At 36.3% G+C, this 20,121-nt stretch overlaps 1 protein-coding gene across 1 annotated transcript in view; it reads left to right on the plus strand.

The window, feature by feature from the left end:
- The window catches only part of Epyc (epiphycan), a 29,523-nt gene extending 9,606 nt beyond the window's left edge, over positions 1–19,917 (plus strand). Inside the window, exons 3-7 of the mRNA XM_028783120.1 lie at positions 7,754–7,928; positions 13,157–13,315; positions 14,117–14,319; positions 15,512–15,607; positions 19,122–19,917. Coding sequence (XP_028638953.1) covers positions 7,754–7,928; positions 13,157–13,315; positions 14,117–14,319; positions 15,512–15,607; positions 19,122–19,292 — 804 coding nt within the window. The 3' untranslated portion in view covers positions 19,293–19,917. The remainder of the gene's footprint in view (positions 1–7,753; positions 7,929–13,156; positions 13,316–14,116; positions 14,320–15,511; positions 15,608–19,121) is intronic.
- Positions 19,918–20,121: the final 204 nt, after the last annotated feature.

Raw genomic sequence — 20,121 nt, forward strand, 5'->3', positions numbered from 1 at the left:
CCAAGGTACATAGAGGAAAGCATAGTTTTTACTGTCAGGTGTTCGGGATCACTACTTTTAAATAATTAATACAGATTACTTCAATACATTTGAGCACCATGCTCAGGTTTAAAGTCAAATTCCATAGCGCCAAGCTTATCTTGCATGCTAGCATGTCATATTCATCTGAATACATCATTAGCAGCACAGTCTGAGAGCTCCGGGCCTTTTAACACCACGGTATTCAGTTGTTGACATAATGGTTATTGAGTAGTGCCAAAAGTTATTTGCTCAACTAGGAAATTTATTTTGGGAGACAGGTAAATTTAGAAATCCATTTTCATCAATATAATCTTTTGTGTTTGCATAAATCTCCAAATGGCATTTATTTCCAAACACTTTTTCTAAGAACGAACAAAAGGGAAAGCTATAAAGTAAATATGATCTGCTGAAGACCAAAGCTTACTGGATAGGGACTGGCTGTTGCATAGGTAAGGCAACGTAAATAACTACACAGTTAAGTGGTTTTGTTTCTCAATCTGGTATTCCCGGGGAGGGTAGACAGAAAAGGTGGCAGGAAATGTTATCCACTATAAATCCATTTCTGTAACAGGAGGCATTTTGTCACTGAGTGCAATAATGTGAGACAGATTGCCTAGAAATAGGGTGCATGCTTGTCATACCATTACGTGACCTTAGGCAAGTCATTACGTCCATCTCAGTCTCTGTTCCTAGTATATCTTTTGACGATTGGGCAAAATAAACAGGTTAATTGTAAGGGAGAGTCTTGGGCATAAAGAACATATAATAAATGCAGTTAGTTTTATAATGGGCTCATTAAAAAAAATCTCCTGAAACTTCTAAGAATATGGTCACTGTCATGACAGATTCTTCACAGGAAGGATGGGTCTTGAGTAACAGTGAGTGCTAAACTCCACTGTGATTAGATTTATATCTGAGCAGATACTGATTATACCACCTCTCTCTGTTCCTCAAGACTTGTGGTATAGTAGTCTTATAAATATACAATTTAAATACACTATAGGAAAGGAAACTATATTGGTGTGTGGCAGTAGTGACATATAAATTCACAAAACGCACATGCTAATAAATTTCCCCTGAATTTATGATCATCATAAATCTGATCAGTGTCTAAGGTCATTTACATCAGCAGTATTACTGTGTGTACTCTTCTTGCAGTAGGGCTGAGTTCAGTTCCCAGAGCCCACTTCAGGAACTTCACAACCACCTGTAACTCCAGCATCCGAAGTATATGGTGTGTCTGGTTTCCACAGGCAGCAGAACTCATATGAAAAGATCCACACAAAGACACACACTGAAACAAAGATAGGAAAGACCTGTGTTCCCCCAAGGAACCCAGAAACTATAGTGAAGTTTCTAGTAACCTTCATTCAAGGTCATTGTAATGAACTTTGGGGAAACCCATATTCCAGGCAAAACAATTTCCCCTCTCTACCTGCTTAGTGGCACACAGTGTGGCAATTTCAAGCATTGGCATTTGTTTGAACTTCATTTTACTTTCTGAAGATTCATTGAATTTGCAATCCCGTTTTTCCACACAAACCCTGTATTTATTACACTTGATGTTGCATCACGTGTGTATTCTATCAGATGAGACATGAAGGCTTTTTCTAATAGGTTCTCAAGGATGAATACCCTTGAGGAACATGCCCAGCTCCTTCTCCCTTTGCATCCTTCCACGAAGCTTATGCAGTGCGTCTACTGGGAGAATGTACCAGTGACTCACACTTCCTCAAGTTTTAATTGAGGAACCAACCTCAGCATAGTCTTCAGTGCGAGCTGCTATAGCTATTTCATAAAACTTTTGTTGAATAGTAAAAACCAACCTCTCTCCCTTAGCCTTTCAACTGCCCAGGATTGAGTTAACCTTCCTGTTTGCTACACCCATGTGAAAAAAAAAATGCTTCTCTGGTTCCGAAATTCTCTGGTGTGCTCAACATTTAAATTCTCTCTGTCTGTCTCTCCCTCTCTTCCTCTATCCCTCCCTCCCTCTCTCCCTCCATCCCTCCCTCCTTCCTTCCCTCCCTCCCTCTCTCTGTCTCTGTATGTGTGTATGTGTGTACATAGGTGCACACATGGGGAGGTCAAAGGACTAAGTAGTGTATCAACTCTCACTTTCTACTATGGTTAAAACAGGGTCTCCCTTTTGGTTTTGGTTTTGCTACTGCAGGCTTAGCTGGCTCATGGACATCTCCCAGGTAAGATCCAAGATTGAGGATGCTCTGAAATGTCTAGTTTTTATGTGGGCTTTTGAAATTCCAACTCAGATTCCCCACTCACATAGTAAGTGCTTTATTAACTAACCAATCTGGCCAGACCTGAATTACATTTATAGCTTTAAAGTAATCCAGTGTCAAAGGCACACTTACAACACAGAAATCAATGTGTTGGCAAAGGAATTCAGGTTCCATGTTGAGGTACTTTTATTGATTTTTTAAGGCCACTTACATTGTATTTTTAAGATATTTTTATAAGCATTTTCATACATAGTCTTTTTCTCCTTTGAGAATGTAAATAGACTATAATCATACCCACTCCCTATTTGCCTTCCTCAAGCTCCACTTCTATTCTTCCCCCAAGCACATCTTCCTCTTCTCCAAGTCTTCATTTTTAATTTGGATAATATACTATATCTAATCTGTGATGCCCACATCTGTGGCCACACCCTCAAAGAAAAATGTTTCCCTTCCCAGCAGCTAGCAACTGGTCACCACTGCCCCACAAGGGGAAGAGGCCAGAGATCAATCTCCTATGCTGGGAAACACAACTTGGGGAAGGTCTGAAAGGCAGCAACCATATCATGTCCAGAAGACAGCATATCCCAACAATCTTTCCCATCCCAGGGATTTCTACTCCATCTTCCACAATGTTTCCTGAACCTTAACTGAGAGGCAGTGATGAACAAGACGCATTTATCACTGAGCACCCTGTCTCTTGTTCTAAGTACTTTGACTATATATGCATCTTTCCATTAACTGATGTCCACCGTAAAAGAAGTCTTTCTGATCAGCTTCAACAGGATCTCATGCCTGTTGTTACAAATGTAAATATTTAGAAGGTAATTTGATGACATGAACACGTAGGTAAATAAAAAAAATATCAAATTCTACTCTAGGCTCTAGGACCTGCTCGGCACAGGCTTTAAACAGTATTAAAATCCCAAATCATGAAACTTCCTGTAGAGCATTCTTCCAAAAGAATATAGTTGGTTACTTCATGATAGTCCTGCCACTCACTACTGCACCAAAGGGCACATTTGACCTGGCAGGTTGGTGTTATGGCTTGCTGGGTCCAGGACAAGGTGAAACCCACAGCGGTGGTCTGTCTTTTCCCCTCAGCAACCTACATAGCAGCTTTCTGTACATTGAAAACTAGCCAGGAGGGAGGACATTTCCAAATTGTCTTGGCAGATAATGGTGGTGGGGAGGAGGATGTGTTTTTTCCTGAGCAAGTAGCTTCCTGTATAGCTTTGGTGAGAAACTAAGGGCAAAAGCAATGGCCTCTGTTGTTTTACAGGCCTCTGGGGTCTTTCTTGTGCAGGTAGGCTATGCTTTGCTCTGTGATTTTGATTTAATAACCCATGTCTTCTGGAAGAGCTGTGTCCACTAATGTAGGACACCCCCACTCAAATGATTCTTTTTAAAACGTTGTATTCTGAAATAAATTTACTAACTAGTGGATTTTCATAAGGCTTGTCTTACGTCCTTGGTTTGTATTAGCCCACCTGTTCACTCTTGGTCTTCCTATCTCTCTACCTCACCCTAGTTTCACTCCCTTTCTTCTCTCATATCACAAGTAATATACTACCCCTGTGAATATATTTATATTGACCTCTGTGGCGGGATACTTCATTATGGCTTTTTCCTGTACCCATCCATTTGATACTTTCATGTCCTCCCTGCCTCTTCAGTTTCCCTAGTATTATGTTGTAGAGGGCAAGGTAAGACTTTCTTCTACTGCTTTCATTTCATCTTTTCAGGTTTATTCTTTCACCTTTTACTTTGTTTTCTTTTTCATTTCTGTCATGCATTACATCCCTATCCCAGGTTCCCTTCCCTCCATTCCTTTCAGCATCTCCACCCATATGGAAGTTGTATGTTTAGTTTTTCTTTAATTTTGGTGGTGCTTTAAAAGAAAGATGTCCTGGAGGGACTCTATCCAGGAAAACAACTTAAGAGAAATGTGGCTTCTCTTACCTAGCACATATCATCCCCCCATAATTAAGCCAAATAAATCACATAGTTTTACAAATATTAATATAATTGCACAGATCAGTCAGATGTCATTTCGCAAGATAAACCTATATTTGGTCAAAATACTTTTAACAAAAGACTGCCACTGAAAATACCACAACATACTTTTATAAGGAAGTTCTTCTATATAGAAATAGTATTGTCAACGACCAGAATTGCAAATCTTCAATATTTTCTAAGACTATGCATATCAATATGAATATTTTGTACAAATTTCTGTACTCTTTGATATAAAAATATGGAAATGCATTTAATTTTTGAGTAGCTTCCTTTAGGGAGCAGATACTTAGAGACTCATATTAGGGTTTCTTCGGTCCATTGCCCTGAGATAACACTGTATGTTAAGATGAACACCTGGAGTCCCAGCTGTGCAGGATACTGACAGTGAGTAACCCTGAGGATATCCTCATTTATTTGGGAGTTTCCTTTCCCATCTTCCATGGCAACAACTGGTGAGTCCTCCTAATTCCATGATGCTGTGTCTGAGCTATATCATTTCTGGTATCTTTTGTAGAAATAAAATATACTCCTAAACACAGTCTACCATGACAAATATTGTAGTTTAAGGTTAGGTAAACAAGGTACCAGGGATACTCGAGTTACCACAAAACCAAAATTAAAGAATCAAAAGAAAAATGATATAGTTTGTGTTGGTATCTGGCACTAGGTTGTTATCTTCAAGTGCAATGATTATGTTTTCAAATGTTTGTAAAGCCTGGAGAGATATAATTGTAAAGTCACAGAAAGAAAATCTGAATACATAAAGAGATAAAGGAAAAAGAACAGAGAATGAATATGAAATAATCAATGAATACTTACATGAAAGACTCAATTGTACTTTCCACAGAGCAATACCACTTATAGTTGAAGCGTATTTGGAGGGTTTTGTGCTTAGGCCCACGTTTAGGTTTCTGAAGCATAAGGAATAAAAAAGTTCATCATTCCGACAGACAGGTGTCCACAGTTCCCTGACCTTGCTTTTTAAAGTGAATTGCTTCTAACTTCATATTGCAGTTTCAAGATTGTGAGCAAAAGGGAAAAGACGGGAACCCAAACAATGTTTATTTAATCGTAAGAATAAATGTGTCTACCATGCAGAAGACTCTCCAGGCACAGCATAATGGGGTTAGAGTTCTGCAATTTTGCTGAAATGAAAACGCACTGCCTCTCCTTGCTTTAAACGTTGCTCTTTTTATTTGCAAGCAAGCAGGAACAAAGCACCCAGAGCTGTCTGGCCTCTTTGCATTGAATGACAAATGAGACATTATAGTTTTACATCAGATCAGTGGAAAAACTATTATCTGGGGGATGGGAGGAGATGGAGATGTGCAAACATTTTCCTACAGAGTTAAAGATTCGAGGCAATGTGTCTGGAATGTGTTCCTCCCTTCAGGAGGCCCTTCCATTCCATGAAACATCTGTCTCAATTTCCGCTCTTCCTGGAGCCTGCTTTTAGTCTCTGCAAAGCCATTCCACTGAAGCTGCCTCACTATGACCACACTGATGGAAACCGTGTGTCTTTCTGTAGATGCATCCTGGCTTCTCAGCTGGAGATTTCTGGCCAGGCTTTTCAGCATCTCTGGATGGCTCTTGCAATATCAAGCAATCCATTCTTAGTTAGATTCCTGTTTGAAAGCAGGCATCCACACATTCATAGAGTCTTTGCACAAAATCCTTAGGGTTATGAGCATATATGAATTAAATGTATCTTAGGCAAGGATCTTTAAAGAATATACTCCATAAATTTTATAAGTTGCTTATTATGCTGCAGCCTAAAAGTACAAAGATGGAAGTATAATTCAGTGTTTACTATCTAATAGGCCTGGGCATGAAATCAGCCAATGGGCACATATGTAGGGTAGAAAGGGGCTAAAATAGAGAACCTAGAATAATGTACCTTAAATTTGCATTATTTTCCTTGGTAATGAAATGTTCACAAATCTATCAAAAGTGTAAAAATATGTCTTTCTTGAAAAATTATATGATTATTATAAGACAAGGAGTAATTTATATTCCTGTTTTTGGTACTGCCATTCAGGTAGTAAATAACTTAGAAGTAATTTGTGTGGTTTTGCTTTTTTAATGGGTACAAATTAATGCAGATGGGTGCATGCTGCTGTGATCAATGAAGAATGTGAGATTTCTGGTGATACCACGGGAATAGCAGACAAGAAGGTTGGAGTCAGGATGTTGCTGCTCCAAATGTCTTTAGCAAATCTCCATCTGAGGCTTTCAAGGTCATGGAGAAGAACATACTTATCAAGAAATAATATACTTTCAGGAATAAACACTAGCATAACGGAAAGGAACTGAAAATGAAGGATTTGTAAATACTGTTAGAAGCAATAACTCATACCACAAAAGATGTAAGGTAAAATGAAAGTGAAATTTGAAAATGTATTCTGAAAAATAGAATTGTTATTACCATTTTAAATGACTCCTATTGCCAAAGGTCTCAAAAATGTCAATTTAATATACTCAAATACCATTGCAGTATTTAGTATCCACGTGGAAATACACATTATTAATGACATTCATAATCAAATTGCATAGTTTTGATGTCATTGTAGGTTTTTCCTCAGTAGGAAGATTATTTTTTAATAAAAGACAATTGAGGGTACCACGAAGCAGTTGCAAGAAAGAGTAAATTTGATTTTCTGAAGTGAAAATCTAAAGGAAGAAAAGAGTTTGCAACCCCATATGAAGAACAACAATATCAACCAACCAGACTCCCCAGAGCTCCCAAGGACTAAACCATCAACCAAAGAATACATATAGAGGGACTCATGGCTCCAGCTGCATGTGTAGCAGAGAATTCCCTTATCTGGCATCGATTAGTGGGGAGGACTTTGGTCCTGTGAAGGCTTGATGCCCCAGCATAGGGGAATGTTAGAGTGGTCAGGCAGGAACGTGTGGGTCGGTTGGGGAGGGAGCACTCTCATAGAAGCAAGGAGAAGGGGAGGGGAAAGGGGGTTTGTGGGAAGGAAACCAGGAAGGGGGATAACATTAGTAATGTAAATAAATAAAATAACCAATAAAAAAGGAAAAAAAAAGAAAAAGAAAGTACTAGTCTGTATCTCAATAGTTATCTTCAAGATATGATGAGAGGGAATTGGGCTCAGGAGTGAAGGGAAGACTTGAATTTTGTTTTACATACTTTTGATTAAAGTGAATCTAACAATTATGTTCTTATAAAGCTGTATCATTAAAAAAAACCCGTGAAATGAAAAAAAAATGAAGTTCAAGGAAATAGCAACACAAAATGGGGGGGGGGGTGTCACTGAAACCAGTTCCTAAGATTTGAGAAACAAACTTTTGAAAACAGTAATTGTATTTCAGACAAACATTGGTGAGCGAGGCACACTGTGTTGACTGTAGGAACAGTAGTGACATCTGGTGGCACAGATGGACGCATGCTACATTTGTACCATGAGCATGGAGGGTGATTGAGTTTACCTTTAAATTCTGTTTGTTTTCAGACTGAGAAAGTCACAGAGAGGCTTTCTGGGAATAGAGAGCTCCTCACCCCAGGCCCACCTCTAGAAGACAACCAGGATGAGGATAAAGATGAAGAATCTACTCCTAGGCTGATCGATGGCTCTTCCCCACAGGAGCCAGAATTCCCAGGGCTTTTGGGTCCACACACCAATGAAGGTCAGATAAGTTAATACTGAATTATAACCAAATAGACATTGTTATCTCTCAAAACTAACAAGTTTCAACTCATTCTACAAGGAGTCTGCCTTGTCCATGGCAAAAGAAGTTAGGAGTTCTAGGAAGAGAAATTATGGGTGTTGAATTGCTAAGTAGTCAGGTTGTCCATCAGCCTTGTAAATATTTATGCTTTTATCTATAGGTTGTTGCTGTTCCCAACCGTGCTTAGAGAAGTGTCTTATTAGAGTGGGTAATGGCAATACAGACTCATTTTATACAGAATGCTGATCATAAGCACCCGTGAGTGCTCAGCCATAGATGGGACCTCTACACTAATGCTCAACACACCCAAGGGCTCAGAAAATTTCTTGAAATAGGAGACTCAACACTGTAGGTCCAGGAGGATGGGAAGTATGTTGCACCCATAAACTCACAAGCACTCTAGTTACCTACACTAGGTCAAGACAGTTAAAATTCCAACATGGAGAACAGAAGAGCCCCCAAACCCCAACTCTACTAGCTAGGGAATACTTAGCTTCCCAGTCCCTCAAGAGATAAATTCACACACACTGCATGCACATGGGCAGTATTAACTAAACTCAATGGATCAGAATAAATAAAAATAAATGAGGGCATATGAGGCTAGGAGACAGACGAAATGGAAGGTACTGAGGGAGTGACAGTCAGGGGTGTACATGATGAGGGTACATGTTTAAGTATATGAAACCTTCAAAGAAGAAACACATAAAATTAAAAGAACTTGCCAATTGTCAACTCCACTCAAAAAGAGTAATGAATAATACAAGACAAAAAAATCTAGAAGGTTGAAATACACATTGAGGCATGGAGTTACACATGTATTTCGTAGTCAGGTGTCAAATAGCTTTTATAATGCATCTTTGTCCGGCTGGAAAGAATCAAGTAACCAAAGGCTTAGGATGGAAATATTTGCCTGGGACCATTACTTGAAATATTTCTGGGCCATGTATTTCCAGAGTCCAGCACTGGATGAACTAATAGAAAGTCCTCCTCTGAGATCAACGCAGTGCAGTTCAAACTCGTAAGACATAATGGATGTTGTTTAGAATAAGGACAACATGTTGGGCTGATTGGGCATCTGCCGGCAGTGAGCCACAATAAAAGCATGCTGCTACCTTCTTTCACCCCTTACAGTCTTTCTGGGGTGTTAATAATACTTTGTTTTGCCTTTCAGTAAGAAAGTCTTAATCTGAACAAGGTAGTGATTTGGGTTGAAGGCCAATTTATTAAGATTCAAGACTGTTTGTAATTGCAACTCCTCCTGTGACTCCTCCAAGTCCCTGGCAATTTGATATATATTCTTTTCTTTAATAATTATTGGCTAACATAAACACGTGTGTACACACACACACACACACACACACACACACTATATGTGTGTCTGTATATATCTTCTCAAGTCGATTCAATGTTGCTCACATGCGTTTGGGACTGACCACTTAGGGATGGATAACCTGCCTGGGAGATTGTCCCTTAAGGAAATTGTATTTGTATTTGTAGGTAAATATTGGTCACTGCCCCCACATCTCTCCATCCTAGAAAATAGGTCTCTAGAACTTACTTATCCTATATAACCACTTATTCATATGTCAGTTCTCCTTCTCCTTTCCCTTGTGCTCTAGCAAACAATATCCAGCTCCCTGTCTAAATTTTCAAGTATCACAATTGAATTGTAAAATCTCCTCCTTCCTATTCAGTCCTTGACAGTGATTTATGTCAAGTCTTGGCAGTCACCAACCTTTGGAGTAGGAACTATCACTTCCTTGATAGACAAGAAAAACAAATGCCAGCATACTGTAAATCTCTGCAAAATCATTGAAATGAACTCGTGAGTATAGAATGGAGACAGAGAGACAAAATATCAGGTCAGTTTTCTTTAAGGAATACAACACAATCTTTCCATGTAGTTAAATTTCTATTTAATAGAAAGCCACAAACAGCCAAAAATACACAAGAACAAGTTTAGGAAGTGTCAGTTCCCTAAAGAGAGAAGGTAGCCACATAGGAAAACTAAATGTACCTAAAGCAGTAAGAGTGGTTAAGGAATTTCAATCTTTTACAAAGCTGACCACATGGGCCAACAGTTGTGCCTTGAGTTTGACACAGGCACACATACACACACACACACACACACACACACACACACACACACACACTCTATGTGTGTGTGTGTGTGTATACATCTTCCCAAGTCCATTTAATGTTGCTCACAAGGCTTTGGGATTGATCACTTAGGGATGGATAACCTGCCTGGGAGCTTGTCCCTGATGGAAACTGTTTTCACCTCTCTCTGTAGTCATTGACTAACTATAGTTCTTATTCTAGGAGTAAGATGATATAACATTTCCCACATCCATGTCAGCTAGTGTTGTCATTATGCAGGCCTTGTATAGACAATCCTATTGAGATTTCACAGCTGTAGCTCCCCCTCCCGATCCCCGTCTTTTCTAAATGATCCTCTATAGCATCTACAGCAGCAGGGATCCCGGTCCTTTAGGTCTTACAAATCTTTTCATACCTTCTTTCATGATACTGCCTGAGACTTAAATGTAGGGGTTACATTATAGATGTATCTGTTGTAGCTGGGTAACTCATAGTCTATGCATTTTGACCAGTTATGGATCCCCATAATATTCTTCAGCTATTACAAAGAGAAACTTCTTTGATGGTGAGTGAGAATTACTCTCATCTGTGGTTATGAAAATAGCTATTTAGAATGCAGATGGAAATTTATTGGTTTAAGAAATTAGCTTTAGTAGACTCTCCTCTAGTGTCTATGACCTCCATAGTCATAAATAATTGGCTAGGTTGATGGTACCAATCCTGTGTACAGGACCAGCACCTTTCTTCCCCATGCCTTCCCCAGTCTCCCAAGCCTAGCCCTGTTTGCCTAACTTGGGCATAGTCCTTCTAGTATTTGCTATCAAGTTTGGGTTCAATAATTTTGGGGAGAATATCAAAAAATTGATATTTTATTTTATAACTAAGAGTCAACCAAGGGTATATAATGAAGTTAAAACTCAAATTACATTTTAAGTTCCAGAAAAAGAAGCATACATTCATGAATGTTTAACAGCTTGGAAAATTGTAGAATATTCAAATTCAAAATTTTCTTTTACCAAATTAATTCAATCCAAATGGTCACAATCTACGAGAGTACTAAAACGAAAATAAATCACAATCCAAGTGAATGTGTATAAATTATTCTGTGCAATTAATACTAAAACACAAGACTAACACTGGTACAAAATCAAATACCCTCATTTAAAATTTATCAGTGGAAATAATGAAATTATAATGACTAGAGAACATATTAAAGATTAAATACCTTGCAGATTCTCCTTAAAGAACTCTCTTTACTTTTCTCGACCAAATGATTTTTTTCCCAAAGTTGTTACTGTGTGTACTATACTTTCTAAATGAAAACAATAAGATCTCAATAGTTATATTTTTAGTTCTTGATCAGAAATGACACATGAGCCCTTTACCTAGAGTGATGAAATATTCCTCTTAGGCACAGGATGTGTAGTCGAGGAAAGTTCCAGGTCAATGTAGACACGCTGGTGACGCGGAATAATCCTCAAATTCCATTCCACCACTACCATTTTCTCTCCTTGTCTTGATATGCATGATTCATTCACCTCAAAGCCTTACACCTGTACTGAAGCTACTTCACGTCCTTGATTCACCTCACACCTCATTACTCTCATGCTCGTCCTTTCTATTACTCCTGAGCCTTATCATCTAATCTCTTACTTTACAGAGAAAATCTACTCTCCCAGCCATAGCAGATTCACAACCGACCTATATTAACTATCATCCGCTTCATCCATTCATTCCTAGTATAACTGAGTGACTGCATGCCTTCCCACTTGTGAGGTGTTGGTACTTTTTAACTGTGCAACAAGGTCCAATTACTTCTACCTTCCCTTCAGCATCCAACCTCTTCTCATATGAAATGAGGCATATCTTCCTGCAATTCCCTTCACTGTGGTTACCTACTGGGATGGTTGCTTTTAATTATCAACTACAAAAAAATGGAATCCCCTGGAAAGAGACTCAGTGAGCGATTGTCTACATCAGGGTTGGCCCGTGAGTGTTATCTGTGGAAATTGCCTTGATTACCTTAAATATCTGTAGAAGATACAGTATGAAAATAGCTGACACCATTGCCCAGTTTGGGACCTTGACCTGGATAGGAGTAGAGAAAGCTAGGTGAGCACCAAGCATGTAGGCATTTATGCCTTTCTGCTCTTGCCTGTAGATACGATGTGACAGTTGATCCAAGCTCCTGCTGCTGTGACTTCCCTATAATGACAGATTGTAACCTAGAATTGTAAACCCTCATACACCTTTGGTTCCTTAAATGTCTTTTTGTCAGTTTATTTTATCATAGCTGTAGAAATTGAACTAGAGTACATCACTTTACAAGACACACAAATACATCTATTCTTTACCTTTCCTTTCAGCAAACATCTCTATACAAGTTTCTTGTTTTGCTTCCATTCAGTTTTAGCTGCCACAGACTATAATCTGTCATCCATCACCACCATGCTGCTAGCAGAATAATAGCTTCTAGGAAGCTAAGACAACGGTCTTAAAGCCAAGCCCACAGTGACATATCTACTTCAACAAGGTCACACTTGTTCTAACAGGGCCACACCTCCAAATAATGCTGCTTCATGGGATAAGCATATACAAATCATCACAATCACAAAGCTTTGTGGGGTTTTCATCAATATTTCAGTAGCCAACATGTCATTCAGACAACCATGTCATTTATATGAAATATGCATGTAATGGAGGAATAAATATGAATTTGTATGATCTCTTGAAATACATTTTTCAATGGAGTGTTTAAATATTGAATCAAATGTGTAATGAATACGTAGTAATTTAACTTTATAAAGTATATTATCTCAATATTTATGTTTTGAATTTATGTTACCTTTACATATAATAGGTGGAAAAGTAACTGCATAATATATCCATAAAAACAGGTTTACAAGCAATGTGGTAGATGCTCTAACTTAATGACTTTCATGTACTACTAGCTAAGAGTGCTTTGAAAATTTGTGAAATATATCAGGAAAGTCTGAGAGATAGCTCAATGTTGTATATTTAGCAATCAGAACCACATTCTCTTTAGAACTCTTTTACTGACATATCATCATTTATATGTGTTTCAGACTTTCCAACCTGCCTTTTGTGTACTTGTATAAGTACCACTGTATACTGCGATGACCATGAACTTGATGCCATTCCTCCACTGCCCAAGAAGACTACATATTTCTATTCACGGTTTAACAGAATTAAAAAGATCAACAAAAATGACTTTGCAAGCTTAAGTACGGACATACATGTTCATTTTTCCTCAGAGACCTCCCTGAATTTTTAATCATGTAAAATGTTGATACTTAGAATGAAACTCTGATTTTAAAAAGCTCAAAAATTAATTACTATTTTTGCTTAAATATTTGAAAGTATGTTTTCATAATGGTAAGCTGGAAGAACACATAGTCAATAACCAATGGGAAATTACATAATTGTTATTTTTAAGCTATTTTAACTAATTTTAATTATAAATATTATTTCATAAGCTACAACTAATTTTCACATGATAATTGTGGGTGAACTGCCATGGTATTAAACTAACAAATGTTCGGGGCTTCTTTGATGTGTTTTCATTAAAGCACAGTTGATTTATGATTGAAGAATATGAACTTAAATTCTACTTTAGAATAGGTGCTTTCTTAGAAGAATTTTAGTAGTTGTCTTGACAAAACATTTCAACAATATAAATATTTCATTTTTATGTCTGTATCTTGGACTATCAGAAAAAAAGTAGCACATTTTTCTGAGGAAAACGCTTTAAGTAGGGAAGTCCAGACAAAGATTATAAAACATGTAAAGAAAAAAAGAGCTATTCAAAATATAATATGGCCACTTATTTAATAAAATGATAGTTTCCTCCAGAAATATGAGCACAAATCTCATTTTGAAAGCACTTTCATAAAATAACTACTTTATTACAGATTTAATACAAGTTAATATTTATATTTATACTTGTGATATGTATTTACTCATGTTTTGTTTGAGTCAACCATATTCAAGACTATTTAGCAACTGCCATATTTTTTTTCTTCTAGGTGATTTAAAAAGGATTGATCTGACATCAAATTTAATATCCGAGATTGATGAAGATGCATTCCGAAAGCTGCCTCGCCTCCAAGAGCTGGTTCTGCGTGACAATAAGATAAAGCAGCTTCCAGAATTGCCAAACACTTTGACATTTATTGATATCAGCAACAATAGACTCGGAAGGAAAGGCATTAAGCAAGAAGCATTTAAAGTAAGTTTTTGATGGCACATGCATACAGAAGCCCATCAGTCTCACCTTTCTCTTCTGTCATGGTCTAGCCTTTGCTCATCTCCAAAACTATTTCATGGAACGGCAACTTAACCTTCTAAAATGAGCTCCTCTGTATTATCTATGGAACCTGAAAATAAGGTATATTCTGATTCATTCTGAGAGCAGTCCATCCCTAATAATGGAAAGCAGGGATTGAATTAGAAGTCAGTGGCCTCTGGACACATATTTGCCAAAAGTTCCCGGAAGATAAGATAGAAAATTTAACTTTCCATAAAATTCCACCCAAGGGGAGATATCAAGTTGGGTGATTGGGCAGGCTGGAAGTATTGCTTTGAGAACAGAAGGACATAAAGAGTCTAGGTTGAGTTATCCTTTGGGAGTATAAGTGAAGAGACAAGTCTGGATCTGGAAGCCCTGCTTAGAACAACGGCTGTAACCCAAGGACAATAGCTAGCTAGCTTTCTTATGAACCCCTCATCCCATTCGAATTTCTCCTCTAGATATAGGATAAATGGTAAATTTTTACTTGGTCTTTGAAGGGAAAATTATTGTACTCAGGAAGCTGGTGGTGGGAAGTGTGCACTGACAAAGGTTTGAATATCCTGCCAATGGTAGCTGAGTTTAGGGCATCTCTTCCTACACACTGGCAAGTGTTGAAACGAGAAGGCGTAAGTGGAGATGAGTCACTTCTTCATTGGGCTGCTTGGCTAGTGTACACCAGCTATTGTCTAAATGTTTTCTGTCTTGCCATAATATAATTTTCCTTAAGCATTTAGTCATTGACTAAAAGAAATTTTCCTTTTTCAAACCTAAAAAATAAAAGAATGAATATAGAGATAGAGAGATAGAGATATAGAGATAGAAATATAGAGATATAGAGATATAGGGATAGAGATGATGATGATATAGAGATAGAGATAGAGATAGAGATAGAGATGATAAAGATATAGATCCTTCAGGATCTAATTTCAAATTATATAGGAAGTAACAAGTTATTTTCTAAATGACTAAAACATAATTTTCATTTCCATAAAACAGTATGCTTATAGCCAAATATTCCAAAATTTGCAGAATTGTCTAGTAATTTAGAGACCAGGGTCCTGACAGGGGCATGCTAGTTTAAATTTACTGCCTAGAGAAGAAAGTCAGTCTTCTATATGGTTGTTTATAGGATATGTATGATCTCCACCATCTCTACATCACGGATAACAGCTTGGATCATATCCCTCTACCACTCCCAGAAAGTCTGCGGGCTCTTCACCTCCAGGTAGGTTTCTCATGGTAAACTGAGCCTGAAAACTCCAGGATGAACAGACTCAAACAGATGGAAGCCAGACCTAACCAATTCATCCATTCTGACCTATTGACGTATGCATCAACTTTTCCTGCTTCTGTGTATTTACCAGAATACTTTATTCCTTCAGCAAATAAAGTGTTTGCATCTTCATGGTTCTATCTACTCTATTAAACTGACGGTAGCTTCAAATGTTATTTTTAGTCTTCTAAAAGTACAATTTAGATAATGAAGATTTTTCTTAAAATTAAAAGATTCATCCAGTGAAGAAATACACAAGGTTCATAAAGGCAAGGCAAAAATCTAGCTTGCTTTACAGATTTCAGAAAAATTTTTCAGGTTCATTTTTATTTTTAACATCAGGTTTTATAATGAAGTAAGTTCAGTCCAAAGAAATCCACATGTCCTTACAAAATGACAAATCTCCCTTTTTTCAGTTAAAGAAAGTTTCGGGTTTTTTTTTTCTTTTACAGTCTTTTCTTGTAAAAACAAAACAAACAAAAAAAAAACGCAAAATAAAAACAGTTGAAAGTTATTCCTACTTCCATTAAACAGAATCTTATTTTGGGGGAAATGAAGAAAAATGCATTTTCACAAATGTTATGGCCTAATATTTTCTAAATTCACTTCATTGCCATTCATACGGTTACACTGTGCTCTGTGAAACAGTTTTAGCTATTTAAAAAATGGTAGATAATTTACTTCATACCCACATGGCTGTAACTTGTTTAATATTCATAATCAGCCTTTTCTGGTATATTCTAATTTTTGGTGGAATAAATAAATAGGAAAAAATCCATAATTTGCTGAAGTACAAGCAAGAAGTAATTTGAGTTTTGATGATTTTCTGTGTACATTTTGTTACTATTTACATCTGCATTTTCTTATTCCTGCTAGTGTTTATATGTCTATACTTTTGTTGTGTTTCTGTATATATCTGAAAGACGGCTAACTTGTCTCTTGAACTTTTCTTACCAGTATTATTTCCTTCATATATTTTAATCCTTTACAAAGAATTCTAAATAAGGGAAGGAAGATTATGCCCTGAAAATAAGTTAATATTATCTCAGTAACAAAATTATACTCAGACAAATCTATCAGGAGAAGAGAAAACTATAGGTCAATGCATCCTATCAACACAATCCAACATGGCAAGAAACATTCCAAATCCACTAATATGTAAAAAAAAATGACATACCATTAGCAAGTGACAGTTATTTCAAGAGTAAAAGAATAGCTTAACCATTATCAAGGAAATATAATAAATGTGCCATAGTAACATAACAGAAGATAAAACTCCCTTATTGTCTAAGTAGATACAGAAAATGTATTTAACAAAATTCAAAACCTCTTTCTTACAAATTCTCTAAAGAAATAAAACTAGAAATAGAAGGACAATTGTCAAGCAAATCATTCCAAACCCACACAAAATACTATAATACATTCTTGCTAAGCTCAGAAACAAGATGAGGGCTTGTTAGTCTTAGTAACTTATTAAATATTGTGCTTGATAATCCTACTGAGAAAAGCAGAAAAAGGTAAATTAAATTAATAATTAACACAGAGATGGCAAAGGAAGAAGGTTTTCTACTTTTCCTTTCAGATAACAAGATCTTATACACAGAAAATCTGAAAGAATCCATTAAAATATATCTGAACTTGTGAGGGAATTCAGTAATGAGACAAGTTGCAAGGTCTTTTGCAAATGTAAATTATACCTTTTATACCTTACAACAATCAATCTGAGAACTATATTAAGAAAATACTTTATCATCTGTCATCCATCAACTTAACATCTGTCTAATGTCTCTCTATAATTTCTTCTATCATCTATCTATCTATCTATCTATCTATCTATCTATCTATCTATCTATCTATCTAGTCTTTGGCACAGAGTCTTAGTATGTACCCTTAGTTAGCTTGGAATTTCCTATATATCACAGACACAACCTGCAACATGTCAGAGAGCCTCTTAACTTTGCCACCTCAGGTTGGAAATTTTAAGTTCTCACTATCATACACAAACAAATCCTTTCTCTTTAATAATGACACTTATTTTTAAATACAAAAACTAATTTAACAAAAAGAATAATAAGCATTGTACTATCAAAGATGCAATACAGATATAAATAGTTATAAGGTCTAGATAAAATGAAAATGCCTTAATACTATAGATTACAAAACTGTATTCCATTTTTGAGATGCACATGCTTCTTAAATTCATCTGCAAGTTTTGCATGTAGCAAATTGTAAGGAAGAACCTAAGCTTTTAGCACAGCATTGGAGTTCAGCAGTGTGACAGGCTACAAGACCAACATATCTCTGTATTATTCCATAAGATTTTGAGATCCACAATCCATAATATAGTATACCATAATAATGTAAGATCAACTGTATAAACAAATATACAATAAAAAATATACAATGAGCTAATACCCACACTCACAATTGTTTCAGGTTTCAAGAAAATGTGTGTTCTGCTCTTTGGGGTATAAAATGCTGTAGCTACTTTTGAAAATACTTCAAGAGTTCCTCTAAATTCAAAAGAGAGAGAGAGTTATATCTCACAGATTTGGTGTCTGCATATATGTGTAAGAGAAAGGAATTATTTGTCTCCACATAAAACTTGCACAGAAATATTCATGAAACCAGTTTTCATGAGAGACAAATCACTGTTGTGTTGAGTAACAATCCACTCTTGCATTAACAAATGAGTGAATAACAAAGACTATATACATTTAATGAAATACTCAGAGATAAGAACAAAGGAAGAAAACATCATCATATACTGTAACACACATGAATTTTTAACACATGACTCCAAGTGAACAAACCCTCACTACTACCTCTTAAACCAATTTGAAACGGTCACCTCCTCTTTCCTCAAGTCTTCAGAATTTTTGAAAACACACATTTCTTTCAAAACTAACATTTAATAATTCCACATATGTAAATTCAGCACAGAGAAATCTATAATAAACCAAAAGGTAAGTCTGTAGCTTCTCAGGACTAGGGTAAGAAACATTTGCTCTCTCATTTGTTCACTTCAGCCTACTTGATGAGAATTCTAGATGTGCAGAAGTGGCTTCACTCATAGCCTCGGGCCTTTGTGATTGCTTTGTCTCTTCCCAGGATGCTTTTCCCTTGACTCTCTCAATGCCCATGTATTCTTGTACCATTTTGTCATCAAAGTTTTGTCATCATTCTTACAAACACTTCTTTCTTTCAATAATTCCCCTTACTTGCTTACATTCTTTTAACATATATCCCATTATGTGCCTCATACTGGTAAGAACATGTCTACTTTGTTAACTAACTGTATACTTATGGCACAAACAATGCTTAGTATATAATAATCATAGAACAAATAGTTTTGACTGGTGGAATAAATAAAAGAATTAAAAGAGGTGACTCAAAATGTACTATTGTTTCACTCAATGCCTTGAAGATGTTATGTCTTGTCTTTTCACATTTTTTTCTCTTTTAGAATAATGACATTCTGGAGATGCATGAGGATACTTTCTGTAATGTTAAAAACTTAACTTATGTTCGTAAGGCATTAGAGGATATTCGACTGGATGGGAACCCTATCAACCTCAGCAAAACTCCTCAAGCATACATGTGTCTACCTCGCTTGCCCATTGGAAGTTTTATCTAATGTTAGAATGTTAGGCAAACATCAGAATTGTGATGCTTTCTGTAGCCAAGTGAAGCATATCTCTCTTCAGAAACCAACTCAGTATATTTCAGATGTGTTACAAAGTTGGGCATGATTATATAAACAATAAGCTAAGGGTGTTATGATAACATAAGAGTTCAATAATTTAACTAAACCTGATTAAGTATAAATTTACAAAATATACGGACAGTAAATGAAATAGCTACATATTTCAACTAGTTATCAAATTTCATAGAATTGAAAATTGTAGGTCTTCATGTCAAGTTAAATATATAAGAAATAAAACATTTGAAATGAATACTTTCGATATGTTGCTAAGATGTAGGCATTTTTAATTAAAGTTCTCCAGCCTTTATCTTCACTGATGTATGTTTCCACCTAATTCATTTACGAGCACAAAGATAATATTAAATGTGTTTAAAACATATTGTCTTGTGAGAAAGTATTTCTTATAATCATAGTAAACAAATAACTGTAAGCGATAGCAATACACATTTCTTCAGTTTCTTAATGACATCTATCATTTTTAAGATCATCAACTTATTTTACAGTCTTGATTAGCTACGTGCATTCCTCTACAGTCGAAAAATGAAATATGGGATATGAAACATATTAAAATGCTGTGATAAACACAAGAGAAAGCAAAAAATGTAAGGGGAGCTTGTCTTTTGAAATCTTTTGAAAAATGAATAGATGTAAGTCCATGCTTAAAACCTGACAGAGTACAAAAGTTGTGCTTTCAGATGCAAGGCCTCAAGTTCAACACACTGATCTACTATCTAACTGTATTGAAAAAAATTTCCTCAAA

The sequence above is a fragment of the Grammomys surdaster genome, unplaced genomic scaffold, assembly GCF_004785775.1.
Source record: "Grammomys surdaster isolate TR1022 unplaced genomic scaffold, NIH_TR_1.0 958, whole genome shotgun sequence".
Lineage (NCBI taxonomy): Eukaryota > Metazoa > Chordata > Mammalia > Rodentia > Muridae > Grammomys > Grammomys surdaster.